The sequence below is a fragment of the Schistocerca cancellata genome, chromosome 1 (assembly GCF_023864275.1).
Source record: "Schistocerca cancellata isolate TAMUIC-IGC-003103 chromosome 1, iqSchCanc2.1, whole genome shotgun sequence".
NCBI lineage: Eukaryota > Metazoa > Arthropoda > Insecta > Orthoptera > Acrididae > Schistocerca > Schistocerca cancellata.
In genome coordinates, this window is record NC_064626.1 from 1,287,370,291 (window position 1) to 1,287,386,495 (window position 16,205).

At 37.8% G+C, this 16,205-nt stretch overlaps 1 protein-coding gene across 6 annotated transcripts in view; it reads right to left on the reverse strand.

Annotated features, from left to right (window-relative positions):
- Window positions 1-16,205, reverse strand: part of LOC126095120 (lysosomal alpha-mannosidase-like) — a 292,752-nt gene that overhangs the window by 76,829 nt on the left and 199,718 nt on the right. For all 6 annotated transcript variants that reach the window (XM_049909857.1, XM_049909838.1, XM_049909864.1 and 3 more), the window contains one exon: window positions 13,850-14,069. In XM_049909857.1, the coding sequence (XP_049765814.1) occupies window positions 13,850-14,069 (220 nt within the window). The remainder of the gene's footprint in view (window positions 1-13,849; window positions 14,070-16,205) is intronic.

A 16,205-nucleotide genomic window follows, 5' to 3' on the forward strand; every position in this document is an offset into this window, starting at 1 on the left:
CCAGTGTAAATAAGTTACTGAATATGCTAAGGCACCACAACTTCCATCATGTAAATTCAGAACCAGCAAGACTACAAGCGTGCTTGGATAATGCTTTTGTCAACTGTGCTCATGATATGTACTCCACCAAGGTAAAGGAATTTGTTTTCTCAGACCACTCCATGTTAACAGTAGAGTTAAGACATTTTATAAAAGGGGATGAGAGCAAGGCTGCACAAAAGTTAACAATATCCAATACCTTAATATTAACAAAACACAATCTCATAAAACTAACACACCAGCTGAGCATAACAAACTGGGACAAATTATTTCTAAACTGTGATTCCAGTGCCCAAACAGTTTATGAAACATTCCACAATTACTTAACAGGTATTTTAAAAGCCGATATTGTTCAAAAGAAATACCATAAAACAAGAAAGGGTAAATTTTGGTACACCAAAGAACTAGAGAATCTAAAAAATAAGCTACTGCTGTTGAAGCACGTTGCCAAAGTAAACAATTCTAATGAAATTAAGGATCTCGAAAAAATCACTAAGAAACTGTATAAGAAAGAGTTGCAATTGGCGAAACAAAGATACAACACAAATTTCATAAAAAATAGTAAAAACAAATGCAAAACAGCCTGGTCAGTAATTAATACTGTTAAAGGTGAAGTCAGAAACTTCGACAAGAGAGTCCCAATACCAGCAGATACATTCAATAAATATTTTGTAAGCTGTGCTGATGATATCAAAAAGCTGATCAGTAAAGCCAATGTAACATGTATAGATTATCTGAAGAGAGCAAACCTAAATCATAATAGGGCCAGATCATCATTGAAACACTTCAAAGAGGTATGCCAACATGAAGTTGTTAAAATAGTCAAAGAAATGAAAAATTCATACAGTACAGATATTTTTAGTATGTCAAACAATCTATTGAAAGAAATCATACATTACATTACAGCACCATTAACATATTCTATAAACCTGTGTCTCATAGAAGGGTTTTTTCCTGATCCTCTCAAACTATCCAAGGTAACTCCAGTCTTTAAGAAGGATGTCAAATCAGATCCTGCAAACTACAGACCAATTTCACTAATTCCAGTACTAGGAAAAGTCTTTGAAGGCACAATATATAAGCAGATGTATGAGTACCTAGAACTAAATAGTATGTTAAGTGCATCACAGTTTGGTTACAGAAAAGGAAGGTCAGCTATACATGCCATAGAGCTATTAGTCAGAGACATTCTAGCAGCATTTGAGGACCATGCGCACTCACAGGTAACCTTATGTGATCTGAGCAAAGCTTTTGACTGTGTTGACCACTCACTTCTGCTCTCTAAACTTGAGTACTATGGAATATATGATAAAAGTTTAAAACTCATCAAATCATACCTCAATAAAAGGAAACAGGTGGTGAGATCAGGAAGTCATCTGTCAAACATACTCGAGGTTCAACACAGAGTGCAACAGGGATCTAAATTGGGACTACTTCTTTTCCTTGCACGCATAAATGACATACCAGGAAATATAGATGTAAAGACATATATGTATGCATATGACACAACTTTTCTATCTGTAAACCATGTACTTGATAACCTTGTAAGTGATATGAAATTGGCAAAAGAAAATGCAACATCATGGTTTAATGCCAATGGTCTGCTATTAAATGAGGAAAAGACCCAGAATATGTGGTTCAGTCTATCAAAGACTACAAAAATAGAAAAACAAAAGGCAAAGTTTTTAGGTATTGTACTCGACAACAGTCTAACATGGAACTCTCAAGTTGATCACATAGTGGTTAGGTTGTCAAGAGTTATATATTTGTTGAAGAGACTGATGTGTTGTGTGACATTTGAGTATGTAAGGACAGCGTAGTTTGCCTTTTTTCAATCTGTTTTAAGGTATGGGTTAATACTCTGGGGAAACAGCAGAAAAATAAATGAAATTATGGTGATCCAGAAGAAAGCAATCAGAGTAATGGCTAAGGTAGATAATAGAACACATTGTAAACCATTGTTCATTAAATATAGAATTTTAACAGTAATTAATTTATATATTCTTGACAGTGTTAACTACATACTTGCTGAACTACCTAATTTAAGTGTAACAAATGAAAGGCATGGCTACTATACAAGAATGTGTACTTCTCTGCTGTTGCCACAAAATACATTAGCTAAAACTAACATTAGTCATAAGAATATGGCAATTAAAATATATAACAAATTGTCTAAAAAATGGGTCAATCAAGCCTGACAAATTATTTAAAGACAATGTTCATAACTTCTTGTTAACTAATCCATTCTATTCATTAGAAGAATTTTTAGAAATGCCCAATATCAACTTAAATATGTAAAAATTTATTTTTATAATAGAAGGAAACATTCCACGAAGGAAAAATATATCTAAAAACAAAGATGATGTGACTTACCAAATGAAAGTGCTGGCAGGTCGACAGACACACAAACGAACACAAACATACACACAAAATTCAAGCTTTCGCAACAAACTGTTGCCTCATCAGGAAAGAGGGAAGGAGAGGGAAAGACGAAAGGATGTGGGTTTTAAGGGAGAGGGTAAGGAGTCATTCCAGTCCCGGGAGCGGAAAGACTTACCTTAGGGGGGAAAAAAGGATGGGTACACACTCGCACACACACACATATCCATCCACACATATACAGACACAAGCAGACATATTTAAAGACAAAGAGTTTGGGCAGAGATGTCAGTCGAGGCAGAAGTGCAGAGGCAAAGATGTTGTTGAATGACAGGCGAGGTATGAGTGGCGGCAACTTGAAATTAGCGGAGATTGAGGCCTGGTGGATAACGGGAAGAGAGGATATATTGAAGAGCAAGTTCCCATCTCCAGAGTTCGGATAGGTTGGTGTTAGTAGGAAGTATCCAGATAACCCGGACGGTGTAACACTGCGCCAAGATGTGCTGGTCGTGCACCAAGGCATGTTTAGCCACAGGGTGATCCTCATTACCAACAAACACTGTCTGCCTGTGTCCATTCATGCGAATGGACAGTTTGTTGCTGGTCATTCCCACATAGAATGCATCACAGTGTAGGCAGGTCAGTTGGTAGATCACGTGGGTGCTTTCACACGTGGCTCTGCCTTTGATTGTGTACACCTTCTGGGTTACAGGACTGGAGTAGGTGGTGGTGGGAGGGTGCATGGGACAGGTTTTACACCGGGGGCGGTTACAAGGGTAGGAGCCAGAGGGTAGGGAAGGTGGTTTGGGGATTTCATAGGGATGAACTAAGAGGTTACGAAGGTTAGGTGGATGGTGGAAATACACTCTTGGTGGAGTGGGGAGGATTTCATGACTTCCTCAAATCCTGCCCTGAAATGAGATCCATCCTTCATGAAATCCTCCCCACTCCACCAAGAGTGTATTTCCACCATCCACCTAACCTTCGTAACCTCTTGGTTCATCCCTATGAAATCCCCAAACCACCTTCCCTACCCTCTAGCTCCTACCCTTGTAACTGCCCCCCGGTGTAAGACCTGTCCCATGCACCCTCCCACCACCAACTACTCCAATCCTGTAACCCGGTAGGTGTACACGATCAAAGGCAGAGCCACGTGTGAAAGCACCCATGTGATTTACCATTTGACATGCCTACACTGTGAAGGCTTCTATGTGGGAATGGCCAGCAACAAACTGTCCATTCGCATGAATGGACACAGGCAGACAGTGTTTGTTGGTAATGAGGATCACCCTGTGGCTAAACATGCCTTGGTGCACGACCAGCACATCTTGGCGCAGTGTTACACCGTCCGGGTTATCTGGATACTTCCTACTAACACCAACCTATCCGAACTCCGGAGATGGGAACTTGCTCTTCAATATATCCTCTCTTCCCGTTATCCACCAGGCCTCAATCTCCGCTAATTTCAAGTTGCCGCCACTCATACCTCACCTGTCATTCAACAACATCTTTGCCTCTGCACTTCTGCCTCGACTGACATCTCTGCCCAAACTCTTTGTCTTTAAATATGTCTGCTTGTGTCTGTATATGTGTGGATGGATATGTGTGTGTGTGCGAGTGTGTACCCGTCCTTTTTTCCCCCTAAGGTAAGTCTTTCCGCTCCCGGGACTGGAATGACTCCTTACCCTCTCCCTTAAAACCCACATCCTTGCGTCTTTCCGTCTCCTTCCCTCTTTCCTGATGAGGCAACAGTTTGTTGTGAAAGCTTGAATTTTGTGTGTATGTTTGTGTTCATTTGTGTGTCAGTCGACCTGCCAGCACTTTCATTTGGTAAGTCACATCATCTTTGTTTTTAGATAATAATTTATTTTGTAAAATTAATAGGTTAAGTGAACTGATGAAGTCTATTGCATGTAATAATGCTGAATGATTAATAAAATAATCTAATTTGGCTGCACAACATTCAAAGTGCTGTTCAATACAGTATTTAGATACAACTATAACTTATGACCTAATAGTATTGTGTGTGTAAATTGCCACTCCGCCTTGTCTTAAGTTGCTCCGACAGTAGGAAGAACCAATTTTATAACTATTTAAATGTAGCTGATTAATTCAGTTAAGCAGAGTACATTAGGAATAATTCTGCCTGTGTCAGCAGTTTCTTGGAGAGAAAGCAGCAGCTCTTCTTTTTTATTCAAAAAACTTCTTATATTCTGATGAAATATTTTTAAACACTATAGCTTATCAATTGTATTATTAACTGGTTCCTTACTGTTAGTTTTCACACAAGTTAAATTATCAAAAGGTACAACATTTAGACTGTGCTACCATAATGAACTCAAGAAACAAGACAAAGGCAGCCTGCAATGCAATTATTGATGGAAGAAAGGCAAGAGTTGGATTAAACAAAGAAACAGATATCAGGTCAATAAAAATAGACAACACAATGGTTGCAGATGGTACAGAAATAGCTAACCTACTCAATCATAACCATATAAATATATAGAGGACTTAAAATTGAAAGAAATAGTCCATAAAAGAAGGTTACTGAGGTATCGAAAAAAATCAAAGAGAACAAAATTCTTGAAAGCAGTCACAGAAGATAAGTTGAGGAAAACTATACACAAATGCAGTCATAGAAATCAGCTGGTGATGACAAAATATTGAATCATATAATAATATTGGTAAGTGAGCAAATAATCTCACCATTGCTGGACATAGCAATCTCTCTCCGAGAGATCTGTACAAACTTAATTATATGTACAGCTAGTTCATCAATGGATTTGGATGGGTGAGTTTGTGAGCGTCATGGTATGTGACACAAATAGTCTTAACTTTTGACTGTATTGGCTTAGGAACTTAAACTTTTTACACCATCGAGAGATCTAAGGCATTAGTATTGGACATAAATTTCAACTTGGTACCTCTACCCATTCCTGAGAAAAAAGGGTTCTCAATAGACAGCAGTATTTTTGACAATACTGACTTAGAATCTTAAATTTTTTACATTGTCAAGAGCCTACAGACCTTAGTATTTGACCTCAAATTGATACCTCTACCCATTTCTGAGGAAAAGGGGTCTTAACAGACAGATTACATAACTACATGCTCCAGATAGAGTTTTGTACCCTGAAACTATAACTGAAGCAGTATCATGCTCTGTGTTGAGGAGCAGCATGGAAGAAACACTGTCCCCTTACCTAGCTTGCATTTATCATGAATCTCTCGCCCAGCACAAAGTCCCAAGTGACAGGAAAAAAGCACAGGTGATTTCAGCAAATAAGAAGGATAACAGAATGGACCTCCACAATTACAGAACAATATCCCTAACTTCTATTTGCTGCAGAATCCTTGAACATATAAATAAATTTTCTTGACTAAGAAGCTCTGTCCAAGAATCAGTATGTTGTTAGAAAGTATCGCTCATGTGAAACTCAACTTGTCATTATATACTGAGAACTGTGGATGAAGGGCAATAAGCAGATCCCATATTTACAGATTTCCAGAAAGCATCTGACATAGTGCCCCATTGATGCTGTTAACAAAGGTATCAGCATATGGAATAAGTTCACAGAGATTTGAGTGCCTCATAGACTTCTTAAATAAATTAAAAAAAAAAAAAAAAAAAAAAAACATTATGTTGTCCTTGATGGTGAGTGTTCATCAGAAACAAAGGTATCGTCAGGTATGCCCCAGGGAACTGAGATAGGAATGCTGTTGTTCTCTACATACACAAATGATTTGGTAGACTGCTGGGCAGCAATCTGCAGTTGTTTGCTGGTGTGTGGTAACACGCCGAAATGGAATGACTGTTTGCTGGTGTGTGGTAACGTGTCGAAATGGAATGACTGTAGGAAGATACGAGATGACTTAGACAAAATTTCTAGTTGGTGTGCTGAATGGCAGCTAACCCTAAATGTGGAAAAATGTAAGTTAACGTAGATGTGTAGGAAAATTAAACCTATACTGTTCAGATACAGTATTATTAGTGTCCTGCTTTACACAGTCAAGTCATTTAAATATATGAGTGTAATGTTGCAAAGCAATATGAGGTGGAACGAGCACATAAAGGAGATCACATATAGGATGTTGGTGTGACATATTCTTAAGTGCTACTCAAGTGTTTGTGATCCGTACCAGGTCACATTGAAGAAAGACATCAAATCAATTCAGAGGCGGGCTGCTAGTTTTGTTACCGGTAGGTTCAAACAACATGTAAGTTTTTTGGAGATGCTTCAGGAACTCAAATGGGAATCACTGGAGGGAAGGCAACATTCTTCTCAAGAAACACTACTGAAAAGATTTAGAGAACAGGCATTTGAAGCTGACTGCTGAATTATTCTGGACCATGAAGATAAGATACAATAAATTAGGGCTCATATGAAGGCATACAGATGTTTTTCCCTCACTATATTTGTGAGTGGAACAGGAAAGGAAATGACAAGTAATGGTACAAGGTACCCTCCGCTATGCACTAATGGTGGCTTGCAGAGTATCTATGTAGACATACATGTAGATATGCAGTGACAAGGACTCCTCTGCTCAGTATGCTGAGAGTCTTGCAAAAGCCTTCGCTGACGGGCACTACCCCTCGGCCTAGCCTGCAAAACGATTTCCTGTGCCGTGTCCCCACATACACCCCAAATCTTTCCACCACCCCCAAAGAACCAGTTTCAAAGGAATGCTTTTTGTCACCAAATACCATCCCAGGCTGGAACAACTGAACCAAATCCTTCATCAGGGATTTAATTATCATCATGAGCTGATGTGAGGGACATCCTACCCAAGATCCTTCCAAGCCATCCTAAAGTGGTGTTCCATTGCCCACCCAACCTCCACAACATTCTAGTCATGCTTATGCCACTCCCAATCCCAACTCCTTGCCACAGGGACCACATTCCTGTGGAAGACACAGGTGCAAGACCTGCCCAACCCACCCACCCTGCAATTCCTATTCTAGTTCTGTCACAGGCTTAGCCTGCCCCATCAGAGACCAGACCACTTGTAAAAGCAGCTATGTCATATACCAGCTCTGCTGTAATCATTGTGCAATTTTTTATATTGGTATGACTAACAACCAGCCATACACCAGAATGAATAACCACCACCAAACTGTGGCCAAGAGCAAAGTGGACTACCCTGTGGCACAACACGCTGCTGAACATAACACACTCGATATCGATGGCTGCCAACCGGAGCCAACTAGTTCCATTGTATTAAAAAAGAATCTGTGGGAGAGGCTGGAAGTACTTTCCGGTGAAAATTAAGCCACGAGCTAATGTCTAAACTTTCATCCATTAACAGTGTAAAGGGCATTGTTTTAATGTACGCCACTGTAGCTGACTGGACAGTGCACCAGCTTGTCATTCCAGGGGGCCTGGGTTCGATTCCTGGCTGGGTTGGATATTTTCTCTGCTCAGGGACTGGGTGTTTGTGTCATCTTCATCATCCTCATTTTATCCTCATTGACACACAAGTCACTGTAGTGGCAACACCTCAAAAGACTTGCACCAGGCAATCAGGTCTACCTGCTGGGAGGCCCTCGCCCCACGACATTTCATTTTATAGTTTTGATATCGTCCACAATTCGTTCTGTTTCTACTATGACAGCAATTACTTTTATGATGTTGGTGCACTTTATCTTTTCATTTTAATGTTGTGGGTACTTTTAAAATAAGAAAATACATCTTTCACTAAGGGAATTAAATGTTCCACTATGTCAAATGCAACTTCATGTTCTGCAAACAGTTGCAAATTTAATCTCTGCTTCTTTGGCTGATTTGTTACCTGTACTTTCAATTATTTGTGTTTTAGATATGTATCCACTTATGGATGGTGTGGCCATGAAAGTTTTGACTAACTTGAGATATTTCTGACTTTGAGCATGCTTGTATAGATAATTTTTTCCACATACAGGGCTATTACAAATGATTGAAGCGATTTCATAAATTCACTGTAGCTCCATTCATTAACATATGGTCACGACACACTACAGATATGTAGAAAAACTCATAAAGTTTTGTTCGGCTGAAGCCGCACTTCAGGTTTCTGCCACCAGAGCGCTCGAGAGCGCAGTGAGACAAAATGGCGACAGGAGCCCAGAAAGCGTATGTCGTGCTTGAAATGCACTCACATCAGTCAGTCATTACAGTGCAACGACACTTCAGGACGAAGTCCAACAAAGATCCACCAACTGCTAACTCCATTCGGCAATGGTATGTGCAGTTTAAAGCTTCTGGATGCCTCTGTAAGGGGAAATCAACAGGTCGGCCTGCAGTGAACGAAGAAACGGTTGAACGCGTGCGGGCAAGTTTCACGCGTAGCCCGCAGAAGTCGACGAATAAAGCAAGCAGGGAGCGAAATGTACCACAGCCGACGGTTTGGAAAATCTTACGGAAAAGGCTAAAGCAGAGGCCTTACCGTTTACAATTGCTACAAGCCCTGACAGCCTGATGACAAAGTCAAACGCTTTGAATTTTCGGCGCGGTTACAACAGCTCACGGAAGAGGATGCGTTCAGTGCGAAACTTGTTTTCAGTGATGAAGCAACATTTTTTCTTAATGGTGAAGTGAACAGACACAATGTGTGAAACTGGGCAGTAGAGAATCCTCACGCATTCGTGCAGCAAATTCGCAATTCACCAAAAGTTAATGTGTTTTGTGCAATCTCACGGTTTAAAGTTTACGGCCCCTTTTTCTTCTGTGAAAAAAACGTTACACGACACGTGTATCTCAAAATGCTGGAAAATTGGCTCATGCCACAACTGGAGACCGACAGCACTGACTTCATCTTTCAACAGGATGGTGCTCCACCGCACTTCCATCATGATGTTCGGCATTTCTTAAACAGGGGATTGGAAAACCGATGGATCGGTCATGGTGGAGATCATGATCAGCAATTCATGTCATGGCCTCCACGCTCTCCCGACTTAACCCCATGCAATTTCTTTCTGTGGGGTTATGTGAAAGATCCAGTGTTTAAACCACCTCTACCAAGAAACATGCCAGAACTGCGAGCTCGCATCAACGATGCTTTCGAACTCATTGATGGGGACATGCTGCGCCGAGTGTGGAAGGAACTTGATTATCGGCTTGATGTCTGCCGAATCACTAAAGGCGCACATATCGAACATTTGTGAATGCCTAAAAAATTTTTTTGAGTTTTAGTATGTGTGTGCAAAGCATTGTGAAAATATCTCAAATAATAAAGTTATTGTAGAGCTGTGAAATCGCTTCAATCATTTGTAATAACCCTGTATGTCTACATTACAAGCAGCACATTGTAACAGAACATATTAAAGGCTTTACTGTACCGAAGTATGCGATACCCTCCAAATTCAACCAGTTTAACAAGTATTTATGATTATAGAAAAATTATTGTGTATGTTAACAATGATTGCATAACATGTCTGCATAAACAGTCAACCCATTAAATTATACTGAGTAACTGACCCACACAAAAGTTTATATCACTTGATCACTGATACAGCAAATGTCATCATGTAAAAACACTAAGTTCATCTTAAATAATTAATATGAAGTACGAAAAATAGTGGCCAACTTTGGTATTTTAGATCTCCTTACATAAAAATCACCCAGTGAAACCTATTTGTTCACTAGGAGCGGTTTCACTCAGTATTCACGAAATCAATCCTATTTTAGACGAAAACCAATGTAATTCTTAATAATTCATGTTATTTACTTATTTATGCAAATTAGAGAAGTCAATTGACAAACTTCTAAAAAACAGCCTTTTTGTAGCAAAGAATTATTCTGTCAAGTCAACAAATCTGTCTGTCATTTTAATAACATGTTAAATTATGTCACTCGATGCAAATTAATAACTTTTCTGCACAAATTATGATAACAGATGTACATGTGACTTATAAACTATATCTCTTTTTAGTAGTTCTTTGACAATGTTATAAATACGAGCAGCAAGAAGGGTCGAGAGGCAGTCGGAATGTCACTTTGGTAAGTGTGTTTGTGTCTTATTGTTTGAGGTGGATAAACAATGCAAAGAACATGTAAAGGAAATACTACTTGGTGTTGTGTCATGGTCTTTGGTGGACAGTGGAATTAAGATGGCCACCAGAGTAATAAATATTTGAAGTTTACATATTTGTTGGTTTCGCTCGTTCTTTATCATCAAAAGCACATAAAAAACACGGGACCTCATGTTTTTAACCCTAGACAACCAGATTTAGAGCCAGCATCAGCATCGAGAGACAGCAGCGATCCAGCAAGTAGCAGCGATTACCACAACACAATGCATTTTAATGGCGCCAACCTAACATCAAGTGCTAACAAGCTCCGTAAATGGGAGTGAAATAGTGCGATTATAGCAATTAGCAATATCTACAACTAGGCGACCATTACAACATCTACATTTAAAATCATTATTGGCCAGCTGTCTTAAGCACTCATCAAAAGTAGGACCACATAGCCACTGATCTTGAAATTTCAACTTTCTTGAAACTTTCTGATTGATTTTTTCTAGCATTAAACCATCACTAACTTTTCTTTTCTTTTTAGGAGTGCTATGTTTGTCACTCATTTGACAGGCTTAGTGGGTGTGAACTATATACTGAAATATTAATACAGCCAATTTTTACTGTACAGTTACACTTTCACTGAGATTGAGATAATGCTACTGCATGTGGAAATGAATTCACTAAAGCTATTCATTTGGGATGGTTTATACGATACTGAGGTTCTTTAAACATCCTCCTCACAGGACATGGAAAGATAAACAGTCCATAAGCAGGGGAGTCCCTTATTCCCACAGCAGGAGATATTGAGTGAGAACCATTGCATTTTTTAGTAATTTCTAAAATTGCCGAATTTTTTGTAATTATTTCTAATTTTTCCATTTTACCATGACACTAAATTTTTGCTTATTTTTTCCTCATTTATGAGAAACTTCCCTCAATCTGTCAACACTGCTGTGGTGCTCACCAACCCTGCAATCTGACACCATTTGCCAAAGCTCATGTTATTGTTTACTCAGGTATGAACAAGGTAGACAATTTATGTGCCAGCTTCTCTGATGTTTCTCATTTCAATTAGAAGATGCCTCTTGTCTTTGGACCTTCTTAAACCTGGCTCATAGACTTCTACAATTTCATGAAAGAGGTAGCATTTCATTTCCAGTCAATATAGTACATGCAATCTCCTTAAGAGTACAAAATTCCTCAACTGTTTCTCTAATTACCTGGTTATTGAAATCATTGACTGAAAGAATTGCACCATTCCTTCACCTAAGAGTATAAGAGAAAAATAATTCTTAGAAAGTTGGACAGCATTCTACACTAAATATATTAGAATGAGGTGAAATTACATTTTTCATACAAACAATATATAACTATGCTGCTATAAAAAAAAATGATTTGTCAGTAATAGTGTATGCACTTTAGATTATGCTGCAAGGAGACACCCGAGATAACTTGAAGAACTGTTGAACATAACAGATCTGTATTTGCTATGTAAAGCGTGTTATGACCAAACTGATTTGCACTTTTACACACCTCTCACAATAAAAAAATATTGGAATAATGTTCACATAAAGAACATTGTTAGAGACAAAATTATAGTAGAGAAATAGAAGTATTAATTTGAATAATGGATTACATTCACTTATTAATATGATTTACCATGTTCATTTTGAGATTTAAATGCAGTTATCTCATGGGATTATTTTTGTACTTGAACGACATCATGCAGAAAACAAAGAAATCTATTTCAAATTTACATTTTCTTAATAAAATCAGAAGACATACAGTTTAGACCTTGATGGTTATTTTATTAAAACTATCAGTTTTGGCCAAGTCTTAGGCCATCATCAGAACAGCGCCGTCAGCTGAAGTTGATGATGTATAGAACATTCAGTAGACAACAGTCATTGAAACTACTCAAACTGAACAAACTAGGCCACAACCAGTCATTTAAATAAAATAACCATTATGATCTAGACTGCTGTTTCACTAATTTTATGTAGCTTAATAGATCACTGATTTCCAAAAATGTTACCAAAAATTTTACATCTTCTTGGCAGGAGTAGCAGGTGATTTGCCAGGATGAGTACTTACGAAATTCCTCAGCCTTTTCAGGCTGTGCTCTGTCTTCCCTGTATACATGGCTGCTCTTTTAAGATTTTTATTAAGTGAGTGGAGCAGTGCTTTCTGCCTGTTTGTCCTTGTCACAGTACTGAATGACATTCAGCATCACTTTCCCCTTACCCCTTTGAACAATAATCCTCCTCTTTTGCCAAGAATTTGTTGGAGTACTTGGAGTTAATGGCAAGCCTCTAGAACAGGGGTGGCCAAGAATTCAGGTCATGAGCTGTGCCCCAACACAAGTGCCATATTATTCATGCCCCCTGGCACATTTCCCATACTGACACACTGTGCTGTCTCAGCATGTGAAGGGGAAAACTTCAAACATGCCGTATTTAAATTGCAATGGAACCTTGGGAATGCTGCCACACTGTGTATGACTTGGTTTTATATTTCACATTTCTCAACAACACAGGTCAAAAACCAAGCAAATTTTCGTTATTATTGAATTATTTTTGGTGCACTGAAGGCATATAATTCTTTACGGACCAACACAGAAAGTTTCATTGACAAACAAATCTTTAAATTCCTTTGGCATAGTACTGTCATGTCATTTCATAGCAAATTTGGTGTACTTGTCACTTATGTGAGTGGTTAATATATGTTGAGAATTCTCATGTCTCTTCTGTTATTCCCATTCATTTTTACAGGCTTGTGGCGATAGATCACTAGACTGTCCCTTTGTGTGCAAACAGGTACTGGACCTGTGAACATCCTTCATATCATGGACAAATAGTGAAGGACAAAAAAATAGTGCTGATACCATGATTCTGCTGAAATGAAGACAGCTGTGTCGACCAAAAAATGCCACATCGCAATACAAAGTGGAATGTCGCACTGTACCGGGTACCACCAGGAAGAAATGAGCAGCACACACAGTCTGCACACGTGAAGTTTGGCACACCATGGCTAGTCCAGCTCTAAAAGGACCAGTGTCTTTGCTCATTTTTGTAAATAACTATCATCACCCACCATGAAAAACACTGCACATGAATCAACAATGGCTACGGTTAACAATACAGTTCTGTAGCAAAGGTGGCAAACAGAATGATTTCCACCAATCACAGAGGGGCCAAGATACTGTGTGCATCCAGTAAATGGACTGGCATCTGGTAAATAAACACTTTGCTGATTTTTATTTTACAGCACTTCTTGCAGATCTGTCCTTTCTTATCTAAGCTACAGACTGTAAATTAAAGGCTAATTTATCTTCAAGCAGCAACAGAACTACCTACTTGTTGCAGTAATTACTCAATGAAGTCTCATTTTTGAAATTTTAACAATGAAATTACATAATACTTTGATGTGAATAAATACCTGAAGAAAGTTGTTTGCCTGCCTTTCAAAGTATTTGCTCGTTGTACGAGAAACAAAATAGCCCGTCCAGTAAGAGTGCTCATCACTTGCATAGGGAAAGAAGTCATCCTCTTTAACAGTCCATGTAATGTTGGCATCATTTAAGGCTTTCAGGTAACAGGCTGGAGTTGAATACAATAGATTCAGCCTGCCTCCTTCTTCCTGTTTAGCGTTAATATATCTGCAAACAAATTAATAATTTTAAATTTCTGTGTTAGTTAAAAATTATCATAAACTAATATTAAAAATAAATTATTAGACTGTAACAAGACTTACTCTTAGAATTCAAAACAGCTTAGGAAATTGTAAGTGGCAATGTAAGTAATATAGTAAAATAAAAATATTTATCTCTTTAACAAAGTAGGTGTTGATCTCTGTGTAAGAACAGGCTATGAATAATTATTCTGACCTGAGTATAAACAGAGACTTTAATATTGATGCAGACTCTCGGAACACAACTCACATGAAGCTGATAATACATTAAATTCATGTAATATCACAAATATGATAATCTCTGATACGAGAGTAACGGATTCAAGCTTAGTAGAATAGATTATGGAATAACCGACAGCTATGTGAAAGACAGCATTAACAACAGAAGCTCTGATTTTACTTAGCTTGGAACACTATTGTCAGTTAGAATAATTAACCCTTTCAGTGCTATGAGTGAGCTCTTTGCATTCCACGTTGAGGCTGCTTTTTTTTTATGACTGTACTGTTCGCCAAATGCTGGTGCCTCTGTTGAGAGATGGCACTCTGACTAATATGAAATACTTATCATCCAGTTTGTTGAAAACTATTAGGTAACGAAAATTGATTTTTGCTCATTTTACAGTCTGACATCTTCACTCAACAAAGAACTAACTTTCCCTTTGCTATATTTCATACTTACTGCGTTGCATCAAATTACGTAAGACATTGCACAAAATTATAAGGAATTCACAGAGCTAAAAATGCATTGCATAAACTTTGGATATGGTTGATTTGAGCTAATAGATTGCACAAAGTTAAATTAGATATGACATCAAAATTTTATTTAAAACTAAGAACAAAAGAATATCTCATTTTTTTCCTGAGTATTTGGTTTTATATCCAAGGGGTGGTTGAGTGCGACGCACCCATTCACATCCTAGTGCAGCAGGAATCATGTGGTTATAACAATCTCATAAATGATTCCAGATATCGAAACAAGGTTTCCTGCGAATGATAGCATGCAATTCTTTACTTTTTATTCATCTATTTATTTTATTTATTGATTTATTTAGTGCCTGTATTATCACATTCATGATGTTGAACTAGTTTAAGTACAGAAAGTATAAAATATTACATACTTACATCATGTGTAAAATCTTGTCATTGGTATCAACACATCTTTATAACAAAATCATTATTTTGCTTAATTAGATTATAAAATTACATATGTACACACAGACAGAATAAAAGCTAGTAAAACCCCTTGGCTGATTTTACTAAAATCATTAAATACCAATACTTTAGTTAACTAGGCATAGTAACATATGGCACAAAAGCTAGGTGCATAATGAGATCCACACATGGATGAAAGAAGTTCAGTCTTATCTAGTAATGGTTGATAATTATGAATTTTTGTTTAGAGAGTTATGAACCAGACCTACAGAGTTGAGTAAAATTTCAGGTATTCGTTAATGCTGTAGAAGCTATTGTTTATTAGTAGATTTTTTTAGTTCTTTTTTGAATGTATTAATGTTTGGTTAATTTTTTATGCTATCTGGCACTGCACTGTACAGAATTTTTGGTTTGTAAACAACACTGTCCTGATATATTGATTTTCTGTGCACATCCTTATGATGGTCATCCCTGTTCCTTGTTTGATAATTGTGGATCTCACTATTCAAAGCTGAAACTTGATGGTTTTTAACGAAGCAGATGCTTTCAAATATAAATATAAATGGTAAGGTCATTATTTTTAATTCCTTAAAGATACCTCTACATGGTGTTCTGTAAGCAACATTACTTATTAATCTTACAGCTTTCTTTTGGAGCTTAAAAGATTGCTTTGCAAAAGAGGTGTTTCCCCAGAACACATTACCATACTTCAGCAGACTATGCATGTATGCATAATAAACACTTAACACTGTTTCAGTGTTGCAGCAACCTTTAAGCACTCTTAAGGCGACCACAGCCGAAAAAAATTGATTTTCGGTTTTCATCATCTTAAGAGTAATATCTGGCTACATGAAAAATGCACAGAAATGACACTGAAGTTCATAAATGATGATTGTCCTTGGTCACATCGTCGTGACTGTTTACATATAGAAACGTCAGAATTAGAAAGTGC